Genomic DNA, 21,798 nt, shown 5'->3' with positions numbered 1-21,798 from the left:
ACTTTACTAAAGCTTTTATTTTGACATCCGGTTTGACAGGAAACAGTCCGAACCAACGTTTGGAGGGAAGCAGCAACATGCAAGATAAATTTGGCATCTAGTCCCCAACCAGAACACCACAGACTACATTAAAATTGCCCCACGACCCAGTCATCATTTAAACAGCATCAAGAAGACCACATCACAGTTAAATCAGAAAGATCATTTTGCAAAGCAAATAATGATAGATGGAGTCACCAAACAAGGTTTAATGCCTTGCAGTACAATAGAGACTCACCAGTGCGTCATCCAGACGCATCAGTTATGATCGAAATGGCAAAATACCTGGCACGCAAAGAACTCGTGAGCACTGACCTGTCTCACTTTAATGATCAATTAGAAAGCTACAGAGCATGGAGGTCATCTTTCCTCGACACCATTAGAGACCTGGATCTTGCGGAAAGTGAAGGATTGGATCTGCTTACAAAATGGCTCGGCAAAGAATCATCGGAAAATGTGAGGCGCACTGGAGTGGTCCATGTTGAAAATGCAGATGCGGCACTACGAATGACCTGGAAATGGCTCGATGAATGTTACAGCCCACCTGAAGTAATTGAAAATGCTCTCTTTAACAAGCTTGACAGCTTCCCTCGGATTTCGAACAAAGTGAATATGAAATCAAGAGAGCTTGGAGACCTCTTACTGGAGCTACTGTCTGCAAAAAAAGATGGTTACCTACCTGGCTTTGCGTACCTGCACACAACACGTGGCATCAGTCCCATCGTGGAAAAATTGCCATACCACCTGCAGGAGAAATGGTTGGCTCAAGGTTCAAGATATAAGGAAGACTACAATGTAACGTACCCACCATTCTTATTCTTCACAGATTTCATCTGCCACAAAGCCAAGACTAGGAACAATCCCAGCTTCACTCTTCCCAGCACTTCCGCTCACGGGAAAGGAAACAACAATCCACAAACGCACCAACTCCAGAGCTCCAGTGTCAGTAAATAAGACTGACATCTCTAACACGTCTGCTCACACCAAAGATGAACCCAAAGACGATCCCGCGAAACACTGTGCTATCCACAATAAACCCCATCCTCTAAAAAAATGCCGCAGCTTCAGACTGAAACCTATTGACGAACGCAAAGCATACCTTAAAGAAAAGGGATCTGCTTCAGATGGTGTTCATCATCCTCTCACATCGCTCGTGACTGCAAAGCTGTGTTAAAGTGTGAGGACTGTGACAGCGATAAACATCTCACAGCCCTGCATCCTGGTCCACCGCCATGGAAAACTAGCTTCCCAAAGGCATCATCAGAGCATGGCGGGGAGAATGTAAAGGAGGATGCGCCAGAGCTCAGTAAACTCTCTATGCACCGAAGTATGTGGTGGCGACCTTACGGGAAAATCCTGCTCCAAAATATGCTTGGTCAAAGTATATCCTACAAAAAGGCCAGAGAGTGCCGTGACAATGTATGCTATGCTAGATGATCAAAGCAACAGATCACTGGCTAGATCAGAGCTTTTCGATCTCTTCAATATTCAGGGGACCACATACCAATATTCACTAAAGACCTGTGCAGGCACGAAAGAGAGCTCAGGTAGAAAGGCAGCTGGTCTAGAGATTGAGGCATCGAACGGGGGAGTCAGTATTCCACTCCCTGAGCTAATAGAATGTAATGACATCCCAGATAATCGCAACAAAATCCCGACACCCGCAGTAGCTCTCTGTCATCCTCACTTGAAATGTCTTGCAGACGAGATTCCACCCACTGATCAGCAGGCTCGAATCCTTCTCCTCCTTGGCAGAGATGTCATCCAGGCTCACAAGATGAGAGGAAAGATCAATGGACCTGATAATGCACCATTTGCACAAAAGTTGGTTCTTCATTGGGTCCTGGTAGGTGACGTGTGCTTTGGAAACTACACAAACCCACCGTTCACTCCTTTAAGACAAACATCCTCGACAATGGTAGACCTTCGCTGTTCACTCCCTGCACAAGCCATATCCGACTGAAAGGAATAGTCTGTCCCAACCCTCCGCTTCAGTTCGACAACAATCAGAGAAGCTACAGCCAAAAGACAAATGATGACCGTCTTGTACCCACTGTCTTCGAGAGGACTAAAAATGACAATAAGCTTGCTCGTTCCATAGAAGATGAGCTGTTCCTCCAGACTATGGATAAAGAGGTTTTCCAGGATGAGTCCAATTTCAGATCTCCCAGAGCCTAACAATAGACAGCAAGTCTTAAACCGTCTTTGCTCTCTGAAGCGCACACTCGACCGTAAACCTAAAATGAAAGACCAGTTCATCCTCTTCATGCAGGATCTGTTTGACAGCAACCTTGCAGAGCCTGGACTCCCACCCAAAGGGAAAAGAACATTGGTACCTACCCACCTTCGGAGTCTACCATCCGAGAAAACCAGAACCAAATTAGACTGGTTTTTGACTCCAGCGCACAGCAAGATGGCATTTCTCTCAACAACGTGCTGCTCACTGGACCAGACTTGGCCAACAGTCTCCTTGGAGTCCTGATACGGTTCAGAAAAGAACGCATTGCAGTGACCGCAGACATACAACATCCATCCATCCATCCATTATCTGTACCGCTTCTCCTCACAAGGGTCGCGGGGCGTGCTGGAGCCTATCCCAGCTGTCTTTGGGCAGTAGGCGGGGGACACCCTGAACTGGTTGCCAGCCAATCGCAGGGCACACAGAGACAAATATCCGCACTCACAATCACACCTAGGGGCAATTTAGAGTATCCAATCAACTTACCATGCATGTTTTTGGAATGTGGGAGGAAACCGGAGTGCCCGGAGAAAACCCACGCAGGCACGGGGAGAACATGCAAACTCCACACAGGGAGGCCGGAGCCGGGATCGAACCCACGACCTCTGAACTGTGAGGCGGACGTGCTAACCAGTCGACCACCGTGCCGCTGACATACAACATATGTTTCATTATTTCGTTGTGAGAGAAGATCATAGAGATTACCCGAGCTTCCTCTGGTTTCGTGACAACAATCTCAAGAAAGATGTCGTAGAATACAGGATGAGAGTCCATGTGTTCGGGAACAGCCCTTCGCCAGCAGTGGCCACATTCGGTTTGAGAAGGGCAGCCGTCAAGGGCGAGCAAAAACAAGACTCATACACCAGACGAGTAATAGAACGTGAATTCTATGTAGACGATGTACTCATCTCACTACAAACAGGAACAAGCAATCAGCCTCCTAAAGAGAACGCAAGCATCCCTCGCTGAGTCGAATTTGAGGCTTCATAAGTTCACATCAAACAATCTAGCGGTCCTAAAAGCTTCTCCAGCAGAAGACTGTGCCAAAAATGTCCAAAACCTTACATTTGGTGGTGAAGATTCCCCAATACAACGCAGTCTTGGTTTAATCTGGGAAATTAGTAAAGATACCATTACCTTTCAGACATCCGACGACAAGTCATTCACACGTCGTGGAGTTCTCTCGACGATCAACAGCTTGTTTGATCCCTTGGGATTCGTAGCTCCTGTTACAATTCAAGGGAGATATCTGCTCCGTGAGCTGACTACAGAAACAACCAAATGGGATGCTCCACTTCCACAGGAGAAATGCGGTGCATGGGAAGTTTGGAGGGATTCACTTAAAGATCGACAGAAGCTTCACATCCCTCGTCCCTACACAGTTAGCTCTCTCGCAACTGTACTGTGTACACGACTATAGCCCGATTTTGGGCCGACAGACGTGTCGCAGACAAACGTAGTGTCTCCTAAGCAGATTTTTAGCTGTCTTTGACGCATCGTAGCCCGTGTAGTGTGACATTCTCAAAAACTGGTCGTTTGGCGTCTGGGACGCTTCATGACCACAACAACGAAAGTCTGGCATGTCAGAAATTGTGTACGGCTTACCGCATAGTGTGACGTACGCTACTTCAAGTTCTTTTTGGAGAAAAGACAGTTTGTGCTGCCCTCTCCCCACTACGCAGCTGCTTGTCCTGCCTCCCTTGACATGACTGACAGTTGCTTGTTCCGCCTCCGCGAAGGACCTGCGCCGATGGACAGAATCTTGACGGAAGCACGTGACGATTGGGCGGGGTTTGATTGGTGACAGACTTGTAGTGTGACATCTCACCCGGTCCAAGACCGATCGATAACTTGTAGTCTGACAGCACGACCGTCGTGAACTACAAAAAAGTCGGGTCGTCTGAGAAGGCCATAAGTGCATATGTGTGTGTGTGTGTGCGCGTCAGGTTCAGGGCCTGTGCTGATGAGAAGGTCAGTGTGGGAGGATGATAAATCATAGTGGCTGGAGTGTGGGTGATTGGCCCGGGGACGTTGGCTACGTACATGTTTTGTTTTCTGCGGGGTTCACATTGTGAACAGAGATGGGCTCTGAGTTGTGTCACTGTTGCAAGTCCAGCCGCTGCTATGAACCTGGCTGATGATGAATGCTGAACATTAAAGCTTCAGACGTTTTCCCAATTCCAATCGCTCAAAGTAATGACAGAATAACTGAAGTTGTTTAACGTAGGTGTAAGTTTATATGAACACAGTGAGTCATCTGTGTTACTATTTTTCTGACTAATGGTATTTTTTATTATTCATTAGCATTATCTCATTATTATTTTCACTACTATGATAACGCTTGTGCATGACACGTTGGCGTGTGTCGGTAGGCGCTTACACTGCATTTCAGAGGCTGTACTAGCTGAAAATGTGCTACCCTTCAGTCTTCTGTTCTGGCTGAGTGTGCTTGTGAATTCGTTTTTAACACACCAACTGCTTTCCTGCTGCATCTTTTTAATTTACAGCTAATCAAGTCCGTGTATGAAATAAGTCTCTGTGGTATTGAAAGAGAACAAAAACAGGGATATGAAAGACTAACTCATTCAATCCCAGCTGTTTTAACTGGAGGCATTTTACTGGATTTTGACTGCTCTTGCAAGGCCCACAGAATATTGTGTTCTATTGCTATACAAACATGGAGCCTACCAAAATAAAGTTTAGAATATGAGAAGGCCATATGAGAAGGCCGTTTTCCCCCCCCCCCCCAAAATTTGAATTTTCTAGAAACTTAGCTATTTTCTAGTGGAGATTCCAGAAGAACGGAAGAACGTTTGGTACATTCTTCCGTTCTTTTTCAGCTTTTTTTTGTAAAAGCATGCATTTCAAGCATAATTTGACACTATTTTTTGTTTTTGTGACAGCGTCTAAATAATGTCTTTCTTCTACAAAACAACATAACACTCCAAAAAGGCCTTTTGGTTGAAAAATAATTGATTTGCGAGGATAAGCGGTTCACATGGGTAAAACTATTGAACTGAACCACATACAGGAGTGAGTTGAGTTTGTGACTGTGCGTGTGTGTGGATGGATGGATGGATGGATGCGTGTGCGCCCTCCACCATACAAAATTACACGTTTTTTTCCCCCTTTTGTGGTTTAATTATACAAAATAAAACACTTTCCTTGTATTACACCACATTTCACTGCACTTTTGTAGGTTCTGAAGAGCTGCAGGAAGTGAGCGGGCTGCATTCACGTCATGATCACGGTGTTGCTGACAGACAGAGATCTTTATGGCAGCCAGCCCAAATGACTTCCAAACACTTCAACATGCACAACCAGCAAATCATAAAAACAAACTGTGGCGCATCTTATAGATTTTATGTCTGCAATGTGAAGTATCTCTCCCGCACGCACACGCACACACGCACACGCACACAAACACACACCCCCACACACACCCACACACGCACACACACACACACAGCCTCAGAAATAATTATCAGAATTAAGGAAACGAAATAAAATAACTTTCATATCAGTTGTGCAAAAGTTATACTTTTGGAGAATCATCAACACGTGTGAGTGCGGGTGTATTCATAGTATGACTAAAAGGTTTGGGCGTACACCAGCCAAAAAAGGTTGGTGACCATTGCTCTAGGGTCGTGCTAGGGTATACGTCTTTGCTCGCCGTCTTCCACGGCAAACCCAAAATGTAATCAAATAAGCGATTTCGACTTGCCTTGCTTGTTTACAAGTCGTTCCTGTGGCGGGTCTTGTGCCATTTTTAGGTCTGTTACTCTGTTAAAACGTTGAGTAGGAGCATGTGCAGTGTGACTTGCGGAGTGCGGGCTGGCTGCCTGGCTGGCTAGCTAGCTATCTTGGAGAGGGCGGCGCGGCAGAGTAAATCGTGTGCACATGCCTCAAAACAACTCCAAATTACTGTATTTTCTGGGGTATAAGCCGCACCCACTCTATTTTTTTAGAACATTTTGGAAAAAACCTTAAATAAGCCGCACCTTTATATAAGCTGCACCTATCTATGTTGAAAACTTTTATATTTACTGCATTTACAGAACGATTATGAACTGTAAATGTACATGTATGTACCTGAGCAGATTCTTTCCTACCAGTGCCTTTTAACACTGCAGCAACGTTGCTGATTAAAACGGAACAGAACCAAGAGAAAATAAACAGTATTTATCTTCATTTCACTGCCGACTGCCGCTCCAGTTTGTCAGCTAATGTCCACCAGACTCCACCATCTATTGTTCTACTACATTCTGCATATGCACCTGTCTTGTTTTATGTTAATATACTCAGCCAATCTAACACACGACGTGCTAAATCAACAATAGCATTTCACATCGAAACAACAGAACAGACGTAACATCAGCCAATCGCATTCATGTGCACTTCAGGGACCTCTCGGAAAACATAAAATCAAAGCATTACAGCACCTAATGCAATAATCTAGTGCATAGCGCCCTCGCCTGTTGAGCTCCTCCACCTGCAGTCACATCCAGTTAATGGGAAATGTATTGTATTGAATTGTACTGTCATACCGGTTAGAGCGCCCCGAGCGGTGGAAGAAAAATCCACAGAATAGCCGCACCGGACTATAAGCCGCATGTCTCAAAATCTAGGGAAAAAGTCGCGGCTTATAGTCCGGAAAATACGATAATTAACAATTATTAACATTGATATCAACAATCGTTTTTTTACGATTATGCCAATTTTGTAATTGTCGGGTGTAATAATCAAAATCATAAAATCGATTCATTGCACACCCCTAACCCACTCTCGATGTTTGGGGTTAATGGTGAAAACACCCCCCTAATAACCTCGTGTCCTGTCTTGTAGCATCTTTGTACAATACATTGTAGGGATGTGCGCGACTAGTCGTTTAACCGTCTACGATTTATTAAATGTTTAGTATTTTACTAGCCGGTTAAACGCTGCATTAAGTATCACGCATCTTGTTCCTCACGCCTCTGCCTCTGTAAACAAGCTGAGCACCAAGAGAGAGAAATGCCCCCCCTCCCACACACACATAATAGGGGGCGGGGACACTAAGATTGGGGAATAATATTTAGATAAGTAAATTCTGAAGATGTCGACGCTACCACGAAAAAACCCAGCATCGTTTGGCACATCGAGGTGTTTCCTTTGGATGTGGTTTCTCATCGCTCCGGTAGAGTAGTTGTAAGTGAGTTTATGCTGAACCTGCAGGTCGATGATGGCGGGGCCAGGCAGACGAGCATGAGAGTGTTTGTTCCAGCCAGGCACTGTGATGATCACCGCACAGCGAAGATTACCCAACTAATTTGTGCAATGACTGCCTGCGATATGCTGCCACTTTCTTTTGTTGAGGGCAAAGGGTTCGAAAAATTGATGCTGTGTATCGAGCCTGAGTACCCGGTGCCAAGTCGCAAAACAATCATGCCCCAACTCGAGAGTAACCATAACCAAATGAAAGAGGAGATGCTACGAGCGTTTGAGCGGGTCGACTATGTGGCCTTAACTACAGACGGATGGACGTCTATCTGTCCATCCAGCCACCGAATTGTACATGACTATAACGTGTCATTATGTGGACGAAGGACATCTCCTCAGCTGTGTGCTTCAGACATGCGCCTTGGAGGAAAGATACACATCTGAAAACTTGTCTGCTCACCTGCGGAGTGTGATTGGTACGTGGGCAATAGAACATAAAGTCGCCGCCTGTGTGCATGATAATGCTCCTAATATATGGCGAATGAGACCCTGCTGGACTGGGAGTCGGTACCATTACTCATTACATTATTCATAATAAATGCCATGCAGCTGTTAGTGAAAGCATGCCACTGAACACCAATTGATTGGCTAACCTTGTCTTGCTTTAGACAAAATATATATGACAAACAACGCTGCATTTTAAGGGCAAGCAAGGAAAGTCTATCTAATCTAAGCAGTCAATGTAAACATATGATGTATCTGTATGTACAGTATTTATGTATATGCTGCAGCTGCGTATGCTATAAGATAAATATGTGCATTTGTGTGCTGAACTTGTTGGCTCAATGTTGCCATTAGACGTACTTAGCCGATTTTGACTTTTGGGTCATAAGCTGCATCGCTTCAGTTGTATGGCTAGGCGTTGGCCGAATGAGCCAGCCGGATCGGCCCGGGCAGGATCACCGACCCCGTGAAGGGCGACTGCTGCCACCGCGGTGTCCCAGCAGCTGCCGCCGCTGTGGATATCCGTGGGAAGGGCCAGGCACACGCCCAGAGTGGCCGCGGCCCGCGCATGCCGGCCAGTACGAAGCGATCGGAGGGGCTGACCAAGCGGACCACGGCAGCTCGAGTGGGGGCACACATTTTTTATTAATTTTTTTGTAAATCGGTCGTACTTCATTCGTAGCGTTTCCGCGCGGCTAACTAGGAATCGAAACTTAGCATTAGCACCGACATTCTAAAAGCTGAACGGTCCCGGGAGAACCGGAATGATAGACCCAGTTCCATTCGATGCCAGATTCTCGGTGCCCAACCCTAGTGGAGTGTAGTTGCTTCTATGAAAAAAGGTTTGCGTGTGCATACAAGTATACGTGTGAGAATTACCTGGTGCTTCTGCTGCTGCTGTTTGCTCAGATTGCGGCTGTAGGTGTTATATTTGACTATGTCTTGGTTCATGTCATCCACCCTGTCCATCAGGAGCTGAAGGCTTTTCTCCAAATGGTTACTGCAAGAAAGGTATCCGTTACTTACATTGTTTTGCTCTGCTACATACACATTTCCATTTACCTATAGTGGCCGTAATTTTCAACAGATTTACAGTCTTTGTAAGCTTTGCATTGCTTCAAACAACCTCTTTTAGTAGATTAGAATGATTATAAAGGTAATAACAGCGATACACCAAAAATTGTCGTACAGTGCTTTTCCACTTTCGGTTTGACTTTTGTCACCGCAACAACACGGCCCAAACAGGATGTTATGATGAGGCAAGGAAAAACCTTGAAAGCACGCACCCTGCGGCCTAAGCAGTACGAAACCCTGAACTCGTCGTGGCTAGTTGTAGGACAGCTGGGGTAGCGGTGCATCACACACACAACCTTGGCTCCACTCCACTCTCCAAATCCTTGATTTGATTGTATTTTCAATTTCGAGCCACACATTTTTTTTTCTTCTTTTTTTTTTTAGAACATTTTGTTTTGTTTTTTTTACGGCCCAGATTCAGAGAACAGGTCAGCCGTGTTTGGTCGTTGTGATGTCATTTTCAGTCAACAGAAGACAAAATGGCCGCCCCCAGAGATGGCTAAAAACGAGTGCTTCTTGCTGCTTAACTTATATTCCACAAACGCAAAATTAATCAGGATGCTGTGTTTCAACTAGTGGGCCTGCTGGGAAGATATTCTTGAAAAAAATATGTTTGGGTTGACTTCCACTTTAAGTTAAATACTTAAGGACAAAGTATTGCAAAACAATCACATTTTCTGCCTATAATTTGTATCTTTGCTGTTGGAATCGTCAAGGGGGCCGCAAAAGAAGCTATATGCATGATGTATTTTTAAAAATAATGGGCCGATTATTTGGTTAGACTTTTTTTTTTTGTCGAACAGCAAATTGGCATCTACCTCAACAAAATATAACTAAAAAAATTTACGAGTAAGTAAGTGGGTAAATTATTCCAACAGTCACTTCAGCTCTCCAAGTGCATGGTAAAAAATCTAGTGGCTCCAAGCAATAACATACACAATAAAGACAAAGTACTGCAACACCCAGCCAGTATTTGTCGCTGTCCTCGTATGTCTAAATATGGTCAAATTTTGTTTTTATAAAAATTGATACTAATGGTCCGTCCCCACTTCGTCTGTAGTTTTTACTCAATTTTTGCCAATTTAAAGCAGTAAAAATAGCAAATACAAATAGACTGCCTCTCTTGAACGCAACTTGTTTGAGGAGTGTTCGAGAGATGTGGCAAAACTACTTCAGTTTTCTCCTTCTGCGGAAGCTGTGTGGCGTAATTGTCGCCTCGATTTAACGTCTGGGTGTTTTTTTGTTTTTTTTAAGACAGTAAGGTTCGCTGGATTGAGTTTGTTAAAGGCTTTTTGCACGCTTCAAATAATTGCAGACTTTGAAGTACTCAGCTGCCGCCAGCTTTGTGTTTGTAGGAAGCCAGTGGCTCCTTAATCAATGCCAGTGTTAAATTAGCGATCGAATGTATTCTTTAGGTAGTATTATGTTGCTGTGAGTGTGCAATAGCAATATAAGGTATAATACAACTTGAAGAAAGCAGTGCCTCGAAACTCAAACAAGCTGGCTTTTTTTTTTTACTTCCTGTAAAGTTGTCATTTTGACAGTATGAGAATTCCTCTTGACAGCGACGATATACTGATGGTCCCTGACGCCTATTGATTAGTTATTGTGTTGAATCAAAATTAAACATTTTCTAACATCTGCTTTACTTTGGAAACCAATGATCAACATTTTTGCACATTTTCTGACAAGAACCAAACTAGTAAGTGAATCTTAAAATGTATTTAAATTGTTTATTATTAAATTTGTTTGTGCATTTTCTGAACTGTCAATTTAAAATAATGTCTGTTTTTTAATATAGCGGTATTAAAACTTAAGATTTATCGATCAATCTACTAAAACACAATATACAATAATCGACTGATTAATTGGTTATTAAAATAATCAAAATAATCGTTAGTTGCAGGAATAATATAATTACTTTAAATAACTGTCCATGTATTAATTTATACATTTAATGTTTTCAACCTGTAACATTATTTGCCATTTGGGATATGTTGTTGTCCTTATTCTTCAAATACTAAGATTTAACTAAGATAACTCATTAATTGCCAGCTATTTTTAGACCCTCTTTTACCCTAACGTTTGAAAAAAGTTTGAAAAAAATATAAATAAATTCCTGGGATTGAATGGCTGGACTGTGAAAAGACAAATATGTCAATGGCAGTGAATGAGTTAAACTGATAAATGCTTGCCACAAACTATACATTTTTGTTGGTCAGATGATTTGTAGGTTTTCTTTGCAGAAAAGAGCTTTCTGCTGCAGCTATAACTAACAGCATTGAACTGAAGAAGGTCAGAGGCCTTACCAAAACAATGGCGCTAAACTCCCTTTAGTACTGTAAAGCCAAGATGAACTGCAGTTAGGTGATACGTATTAGTCGGTTCATCATCAAGAGTGACGTCTCTAAGAGGACACACTGACAGTTGATATATTGTTGCCATTATAAAAATATTGATCATGCCTTCTTGTAATTCAAAAGATAATGGCAAAAGGTGTTGCAATCAGATTGCTATCAGGTCAAAGTTTCTATACTTAAAGGAGGAATGGATTAATGCCATAAAGCTGCAACCTTCCCCTTGACCACTGGAATGCTGATAATAGCAGATAGCTTTGCTTGCTCAGTGGGCTCATCACTCAGGCTGAAATCAAGATTATACGAGAATAATGGTGAATTTTCAGACTAAATGTTTTAAATAGAGGATGAAATATTGTTCAGATACTGTATTTATAAATCAGGTACGAATAGTAGTTGAGTGTGGCTATACTGGAAAACTGAATAAGGACCAACCTAAAGTTATATATTGACTTATCATATTCAGAGGAATTTTGAAGTTTAATTTGTTCCATGACCAAGCTCGTACCTCAATCTATTTGTATATCAAATTTCTCCATTGAAATGACATCAACCTGCTCCAACCTCCACAAAAATACGCTCCTTATGTGTTACTATGTTGTAATAAAGAAAAATAGCAATGTGCTGAATAAAATTCACAGTAAAATAATTTAAGGCAGCCACAAACGATTATTTTGCTAGTTGACTGATCATCCACAGTAGTCACGTTTAGTCGACTAATTGGATCATATGTGAATCGTGGCATGAAATAATGTCTTTTTGCTGTAAATAATTTTGCGCTTGAAAATTGAACTAAAATTATACGCAATGCAGAGTTGCACTAGAGGTAAGATCTTAAGCCCGAAATTCGGGTCGGCTCGGGCCTAAAATGTCAATCATTACGTTCGGGTCGGGCCGATATTTAATAAATATATGTTTATAAAAATGTATACTAGAACAATGTGTGGATACTAAACAAAGGAATAGTTATAAAATAAAATAAATAATTTGGATAAAACAGAGAAGACGCTGTAGGGTAATTGCTATTAAACTACTAAACAGGAGCCGCAGAGCCAGAGCACGCTTTGTGCACGTGACAGAGCCAGAGCTCGCTCTTTAATCTTTCCCTTCGCCAGTCTGCATCTATTTTGCCCTGGTATTCCCGATATGAAGCAGCAAGAAGTCAAGGATAAACCAAAGACAGGGGAACTGAAAAGGCAAACATGCACCGGTAAGAGCCCGTGATGTGCTTCGCGGGCGCATCGGCTGTGGTGTGCTCGCGGCCCCGGCTGCCGTGCGCGATGCGCGCGGGCGTGGTGCCCGTGATGTGGAAAAGCTTCAAATTGATTGTTGAAAATACTACAGAAACTTGCGTTGGATTCGCTGAATGTAGTCAATGTGGCGCTTTGCTTTCATACGAGAGCAAAAAGACTGGCACCTCGACGCTGAGCAGGCATTTAAACAGCTGTACTGGAAAAAGTGATGATCGTCAAACTATGAAATTTCGGGTTTGCTTCGGGCTCGGACCTGCAAATCAAGTTAATTGGTCGGGCTGGGTCGGGCTTTAATACACGGGGGCCTGGGTCGGGTAGGGCTGGATTTTTTATGCCTGATCTTACCTCTAAGTTGCACTAATACGATGAAACTATCTATAACTACAAAAAGAAATAGTTGTGAACATATTTCACTCTTCTTGGGCACCAAGCTTTTTATTTATTTAATTTTGTAAATGTAGAAGGTAGTAAAATTAGGAAAATGCACTACACTAAAGAAAACTACAATAAACACTTGTATTGTTTTTTAATATTGCTTTTATTTGTTTTTATCCAAAACATTTTGTTTTCCTTCATAGTATGCATTATTTAAAAGTAGTAAATTTATCAACACAAACAAAATGTGGTATGCACCTGAAAAACAAACAAAAATCCTTAAAAATTATGGGTAACTTTTTTTTTTTTTTAGCTCCACATTGTAACAAACTAAGTTATATCAACCACAGACAAAAACTGTTGTGGTTGTTAATAAACCCGAGTTCACTGAGTAATGCCGCCATAATCCATAGTAGATGCAACAATATGTTAGCATACCAAACTGAACATTGTGTTATCACATCAACCATGCCATAAAATGTGTGTGCTAACTACGGCTAACTTCCAGCAAACATGACTTTCCCTATGTCAGAAATGAAAGCGATCATCCACAAAGTACTGTTTTTCCATCCCCGTTGTGCTACCATAAAAGGCATGTTTGCAATGAATTAAGTACTTTTGATGAAATGCGCCGTAGCTTTCGGACTCTGTTTATAACATCAGTTATCCATGACACTACATGACACACAATGCTTCTGTTTACATGACGGATGACCCTGATTACCAATACATGTGCATCTCAGAGAGAGAGAGCGAGAGAGAGCGAGAGAGAGCGAGAGAGAGCGAGAGCGAGAGAGAGCAAAGTAGAGACATGCAGAGAGAGACAGAGAAACAGACAAACAAACAAACAGCCAGCCAGCGTGAGAGAGACAGACAGAAAGACAGGCAGACAGAGAGACAAAGAGAGCGAGAGACAGACAAAAAGAGAGAGAGAGAGGGAGAGAAAGACAAATAGAGAGAGAGAGCATGAGAGAGAGAACTGCAACACTCGCCGATTCATTGTTACCATGTTGAATTGTCTAATGAACTTTGGTCCTAACGTACGAAAATTGATGAAAATATTGATAGTTTTTCAAACTAAAAGCAGATGTTTGCAAATGTCTTATTTGGAAAATTCCATGGAGGACTACAGAAATATGAGAATATTTACTGTTGACAGTCTGAAATTCCAAGGATTTTGAAAATTTAAACTTGAACAAGGTCTCTGAAGCATTAATTGATTATCAAAACACTTATCGGTTCAGTTCTACACCTAACTATTGAATATATCTATTAGACAAGCCGACGTTATCACTAGTGTTGTTCCGATACCGATACTGATATCGGATGGTCTTCCGATACCGCATTAAAACGCTGGTATCGGATTGGTCGGTACTAACAAATAAAAGGCCGATGCCGGTTATTGATACTGGGATCATTATTTGAACGCAGCGCGCATATTTGAGAGCCGCATGCGGAAGGAAAATACGAGGAGAAGCCTTATCCATTATTAGCGTTATTGGTCATCGGTCTACTTATGTCTAGTTCGATGAAAAAGGTCGCTATAAGGACATACATCGCCGCATTGGAGGCAGTTGTTTGGGGGGGCTTTGATGCTATCAAGAGCCTGCAATTACTTTGGGGGCATGTCGGCTGGATCTTTGTCTCGTAGCAAAGTATGTTGCTTTTGTTTGACACATCGATCACTAGTTTAATGGTGTAAAATGTCTTTCATAAAATGGTTTGTGTCCAGATAAACTCGTCTTTATGACCGTCAAAGCTTTTCGAGCTCGCCCTAGCTTGCTAACTGCTAACAAAGAGACGAGTTTGTTTTCAACACATCGCTCAGCAAAATGTTCTATAATGTTCCATCAACGTATATGAAATTTGTATACCTATATAATTAACAGATTAATGTTGAACAGCAGTGCGAAGTAAATCTTGAATGAAAAGTAAAAAGAAAACATTAACTGATATAAAGTCATCAGATCATAACCTTGTATGTTGTGATGGTGTTAAGTGGTCACGAAGATTTGACAGCCATTGTGTCAAACAACTTCGTTTTTGCCCCTGGTTAATTTGAATCCAAGCCGGTATCACAAAATAGAATCTCGAGTTGACCGATTAGAGCAACCATAAACAGCACAGGTGTTAACCATTTTTAGAAACACATAATGGACTTCTGTTATCCCACTCACTCGACCGCCTGCCCTTCTGGCAGCATACAAATGTGACGTCACGCATTGGGGGGTCGGTTAGAATCACTGAATATATTTTAGAAGTACAAATGCTGCACCTTGCTTTTTTACAAATGTACATTCATGTGAATACAGTATGTATCCCATGTCTCACTCTCACAAGCACGAAGAGCTAAGAAAATAGGCTGTATTTTGTGTGTATATGTAACTACAGATACTTCAGAAGTGATGATTTCAATATGAATAATTTTACATCCAACTAAGTGCAATTCTTTAGAATCACCACAAAAAAAATTTCCTTATTTTGGATTTTTTTTCAAACGGTGAGGTATCGGTACAGTATCGACATCGGCCGATACTGCACAGCCGGGTAGCGGAATCGGTATCGGGGCCAAAAAGTGGTATCGGAACAACACTAGTTATCACACATGAATTTATGAACAAATTTAAGCCTAAGCTTCCCCCCATAAATGCTCAATGCGTTGTCGTGCATTTGGTTCATTTACTGTAGGTTGTAAGCTTTACATTACATTTAAAAGGTTTGTTTAACGACGCATAGCACGAAAAAGACAGCTTTCAAAACATTAACTGAAAGACTTGTCGATTCTATATCGGCACAGCCATGCCTTCCACAAATATACATATGCTTTTTTTCCCCCAGATTCAATGCAATTGTGACATGCCTTGAGAAGAATCGAACATTAAACTCTCTGGAGATTTAAGAAAACGCAGACTGGACTCGAGCACCCTTCCCTTGTGCTGTTACTCCATCTCTTACTTTTGTATCACATCGCTGATCTTTTACCAACACTGCCACACTGGCAACACTGAAAACAACACTATCAGCCTTGCTGTTTCTTCCCACAGGCCCCATTCGAAGTGGAGAGCGTCGCTGCTGCTGCAAGTTCAATCTTGACAAGGCTGCAGCACTCCACTTCTAGTTTGAAGCGCTCTCTCTGGAATTATACCGTTTCATTTGAGAAAGTTTGGCCCATTCAAAATAGAATTAAAAAAATCATAAATAAATACATTGAAACTGTTTATCTAAATTACAACTGTGCCCACAAGGGCTGCCTGGTCTGGGTAAATTTCGGCCCTGTGTACACTTCGGATGTGTGTGTTGATGTTGGGTGTGTGTATTTGACCTACGGGTTGCGTCTGTGAAAATTTTTAGGTATCTTTTCCCTCTGGTGTGTTTCTGTTGCTATGGCACCCCTAAAAAGAAACTTGACCTGAATGAGGCAAATACACAAACTAGTGTATAGTTACTTACCATAAACTCAGAAATTAATGACACATGGCCAACATTGTGCTTTAAAACCAATAAACCGCATGCGCCATAATGTGGCAAAACTAATATGAAGTACAGCCAACTTCATTGTCCATCAAATATGTTAGCCTGTTTTGCGTGTGTTTTATATGTTTGCTATATTTGTAATTTGTGTAAATAAATGCATATAACAGCTACTGAAACTTAACACTTGTTCAGTAACTGATGTGATCAGAAAAAAAATGAGTTAAAGGACCTTTAAAGAGGTTCTCTGTACATTTTGCTCAGGAAACTGTAAGTGGCATTCAATTTCAATAATATTAATCCATTTTCGAGCAATAAGTAAATTGCGTATTGTCTCTGGAATGCCCCTTTCACATTGCTAAAATCGGTACGCCCACCCCACAACGAGGGTTGGGCATCGTTTGAATTTGGATGATTCCGATTCCGGTTCTTTGATTCGATTCCGGTTCCAAACAATTCTTGATTCCGATTCTTAACATAAAAAAATGAGTTATTATTGGACAAATCATGAACTTCTCTGTTCTTCAATTTCATGAACTTTTTACTATTTGTGAACTTTACCTTGGATTATTCGAAGGGCTGTTTGTGTGTGTGTGTGTGTGTGTGTGTGTGTGTGTGTGTGTATATATATATATATATATATATATATATATATATATATATATATATATATATATAATTAATTTTTCGGTCAGAATATATTTCAATGTTTTCATCACAAGAGCAAAGGAACTATTTTTTTAATATAAAGTCAAATATACACACTCATATTTTTAACTGCATGAATGAATACAATGCATGCAGTAGGAAACTATGAATTAGGTATGCAAGAGTTGTCATCTCAGCAACTTTCTAATCATATTGTGAACTTGGTGATTCATCCAAACACCCAGTGATGGCAAACTGGGAATTAATGTGTCTAACTTCACTGTATTTTTCTCAAAAGCATTGCGTTCAAGCAGTGTTCCAACTGACTTTACTGTATATCACCAGCCAAATTAGAAACAAGCAGACGGGGAAAAAAAAAACCCAGTGACAACACGAGTTGTTCACAGCCTTGTCTTGTGAAATGCACCGTGTACCTTATGAAATATGTTTATCAAGTAACTTTAGCTGCAAACCAAAACAGAGGTGAACTGAAGAAAACATTAAAAAAACTTACCCAGAGTGGAGGCAGTGATCAACACGAGCCATTAATTTTAAATACAAACCGAAACAGAAGCAAGCTGAGAAAAACAGAGTACTGATTCGAGCAACGTGAGCTGAGTCAAGCCAAGCAAGTTCAGTATTTGAAAGGAACTAAAATATGGTGTCTTGTCGTATTTTCTTCAAAGAGACAGAAGTTTCCAGATTTTGTGTTTTATTTGTGTCATTGTCTTCATTATGTCACAATGCAATAATTCCTTCATTAAGCAGGCAGTCGGTTGACTGGGCATGAGCTTTGGCCGATAGCGACTCCTGAATGAATGTGCATTCTGATATTGCTTGTGAGAGAAATGCAACTGAAGAGCATCTGCAACTGCATCATCCTTTAAACACCAACAATGGTGTTACAATAGTTTCTACTGTGGACAGATGAAACCTAACTGAAAGTGCATCTTATTCAAGAAACGTGTTGAGCAAAGCTGGGCAAATGATGACAAAAGTCATGTACTTTAAAAGGGGGGGGGGGGGTTACAAATACAGAATCCTTTGGGACATAACAGAAGCATTTGAAATCTAATGATTCACATTCAAGCAATCCACCGCTGTGAGAAACTATCATCTGTGTTAACAACCGTGCTACCTCAAATACAACGGCATTCACTTAGCTTTACAAGTGGTTGACAAAGACAAATAGGGCCACATATTACAAGATGAGACAAAAGGAAAACAAATAAAAACCTATTATCATTTATTTCCTTGAAGGACGGGAACTTAAGACGAAAAGGGCGAGACTGTCAGCAGAAGATGTAGTGAAACAGATACTACAATTCAATACAAAAAAAGAAACTGACTTGCATTCTTACATCAGGAAAGGAAACAAGGGGGAAAGGAGAGTGGGGAGGTGGGGGCTGTAATCGATGGAATAATCGATTCTGAATAGATTAATTTATGACAGCCCTTATCAAAAAGGTAACTTGAAAAGAGAAATTATAATTGTTTTTTTGGTCAAAATGACCAATAGAGCAGTTGGGGTCAATTGGCCATGGTTTTATAGAGCCTTGGAAAGTTCCCTCCCACAGTATTGGGGCGGCAAGGTCAATTCCATTGTTTTTGTTGTGTACTGAAGAAATTTGTGTTTCAACTCAAAAGATGAAGATGATACAAAGGTTAAGAATTCCAGCTTTTATTCCATGGTACTTATTTACATCTAGGTGTGTTAAACAACTCAGGAGAGCTTTGATACCACCCACTTTTCAAGTGACCAAAAGCATTGGAACCGACATTATTAAATTAACTTCAAGTGATTAATATTTCATATTTGGTGGCATAACCCTTACTTGCAATAACTGCATCAGTAAATGTCACTTCTTCTAGTTCTTCTTTGTTTCTGGGGGTTTCTCCCTTCAGTCTCCACTCCAGGATGTAAAATACATTCTCTATTGGGTTATGGTCCTGTGATTGACTTGGTCAGTCAAAGACCTTCCACTCCCCCCCCCCCTGATTAAGTCATGTGTTGTGTTGGCAGTGTATTTTGGGTTATTGTCTTGTTGCATGATGAAGTCTCTCCAAATAGGTGTGAATGTATTTTGCTGTAAACTGCCAAACACAATGGTTTTGTAGTCTTCAGAATTCATTCTGCTGCTACTAGGGCTGTGCAATTAATCAAAATTCAATTACGATTTCGATTATTACAATACACAATTACAAAATTGGCATAATCATAAAAAAACGATTATTAATACTAATTTTGAGTTGTTTTGAGGTATGCGCACACGAGTTACTCCGCCGCACCGCCCTCTCCAAGCTAGCTAGCTAGCCAGCCAGCCAGCCCGCAAGTCACACTGCACATGCTCCTACTCAATGTTTTAACAGAGTAACAGACCTAAAAATGGCACAAGACCCGCCACAGGAACGACTTGTAAACAAGCAAGGCAAGTTAAAATCGCGTATTTGGTTACATTTTGGGATTGCCGTGGAAGACGGCGAGCAAAGACGTATAAAGTGCAAGTTGTCTATGCATCCACCGGCAACACAACGAATCTATTCAACTATCGTTTGGTTTACGATGATGTTATAATACACCAAAGCAAGAAAACACAGAGTTAGATTTGGCATTGCAACGCAAATCTCAGTCGTGGAAACACTGTACGCAGCAACCCCCACCCATCAACATCAGAGGGACACAAAAAGATAACAGAATCTATTGCCCGGACGAGGCTTCCAAATGTTTAGGGCACAGACTTCAACTTTGCAATATATATCTTATGCAAATATGCACTACTTTTACTAGCACAAAAATAGAAACCATGATAAACATTATTACTGTGACTCAAGTTAAATTTCTTGTGTAGTCTATAATATGAAGTAGGCTTGTCACGATATTAGAATTTCAACTTCGATACAGATACCCAGTTCAGTATCGATACTCGATACCATTTCGATACCACACGGAGCAAATTAAAGCACATGCTTTTTTTTTTTACTGTAAAACTTTGTTTTATCGCCCAAAACTTAAATGATCATTAATACAACAGTTTTTTTAAGCGGTAGTGCAAAGAAATAGTACAACTTCAGTATTTAATTTCGACAACCCTCTGTACAGTCAATGCCTGGAACACATTTTAAGTTGTCTGAGCCTGGGGTAGTGCAAAACAAAGGAAGACATAGTGCAAAGAACAAAACAAACAAAAAAAACAATTATTCATCTGTAAATTGTCTGAACTAGTGCAAAGAAATAACCATACTGTGCAACACCAATGGCACATCATTTTCAAGTTGTTTGAGTTAGTGAAAAAGAATAACACCCACCACATACAGTAACATAAATTGACAACAAAATCTGTAAGTATCTAGACCCACATGTTTATCTATTAAGGCAAGCCAACAAGTCACAGATAATAATAAGAATAGTCATAAAAAAACATTAAAGCAAAATTTTTTTTAAAAATACTTTCAGTTATTGGCTATCCAGAACAGTAGCAGGTAGGGTTGGGCATCGTTTGAATTTGGACAATTACGGTTCCGGGGCTGACCGAGAGGACCACGGCAGCTCGAGTGGGGGCGAGCTTCCGTGCAATTGCGACGCAGCTTCGGCGGCAGGAGCCCGGGGCAGCGCGCTGTACCGTGTGCGCACACTTAAATTTTTTTTTTTTTTTTTTTTTTTTTTTTTTTTTTTTTTTTTTTTTTAAATCGGTCGTACTTCGTTCGTAGCTTTTCTGCGCGGTTAACTAGGGAGTCGACGAGCAGTCTGCACTCGGCAGAGCAGGGAGGGAGGGAGGGAGGGGCGCATGGGGCAGGCTTCGGCAGTATGTGCGGGGGCAGCAGACCATTAGGAGCACACGTTGGCAAAGCGCTGTTGGTATCGAAGTCAGTGGTTTGGTATCGGTAATATCGATGCCACAGCAAGCTAGTATTGTATCGGTTCAAAATGTTTAGTATCGAGTAAGTACCGAAGTATCGATATTTTTGACAAGCCTAATATGAAGTACATTTTTTTGTATTCATTTTTGCTTCAAATTGCTTCAAATGCAAATTGCAAACATATATATTGGTCATTATACTGTAATACAGTTTATATATGGCCTACTGTAATTCAGAAGCAATGTATAGATTACGTACTAGTATGTCACAGTCAACATTTAAATTAGTTTGACCCAATCAGCATATTAAATTTATAATTTATCAGAAGCAAATTACTTTAACTTTGTTTCCTATTAGTAATTATTACTTTAAAAACAAAAAAAGGCTCCAGAAAAAGGTCTAAATGTATAGGTGAATAGCATGTCTGTTATTCTGTCAAAATTGGCATTTTACTCCAAGTAGTTTACTACTTTGGCAATTATAAGTGCATAGCAAGTTGACTCGTTTGTTTATACAAGTAAACCATACTTAAATTTATACATTTGTGCTTTAATGAAAAAATAAATAAATACATAATTGAATAAATGTTGTTGGGTCCAAAACAAACTTAAATTATAGCGTTTCAAAGAATTTTGTCTTAATATTTTTAACATGTTTAAACCTGTTCTTGTTTTGTGGCAAAAATAATCATTTAAATAATCGTGATTGCAATTATTACCAAAATAATCGTGATTAATATTTTTTTTTATAATCGAGCAGCCCTAGCTGCCATCATCAAGTT

General features: G+C 40.9%; 1 protein-coding gene across 1 annotated transcript in view; it reads right to left on the bottom strand.

The window, feature by feature from the left end:
- LOC147144174 (eukaryotic translation initiation factor 3 subunit H) overlaps positions 1 to 21,798 on the bottom strand; it is a 142,907-nt gene that overhangs the window by 13,495 nt on the left and 107,614 nt on the right. The window contains exon 6 of the mRNA XM_086038714.1: positions 8,861 to 8,981. Coding sequence (XP_085894840.1) covers positions 8,861 to 8,981 — 121 coding nt within the window. The remainder of the gene's footprint in view (positions 1 to 8,860; positions 8,982 to 21,798) is intronic.

This window comes from Filicampus tigris, chromosome 8 (assembly GCF_054856515.1).
Source record: "Filicampus tigris isolate MCC_2025a chromosome 8, RoL_Ftig_1.0, whole genome shotgun sequence".
Taxonomy (NCBI): domain Eukaryota; kingdom Metazoa; phylum Chordata; class Actinopteri; order Syngnathiformes; family Syngnathidae; genus Filicampus; species Filicampus tigris.
This window is presented reverse-complemented; position numbering and strand designations above follow the sequence as displayed.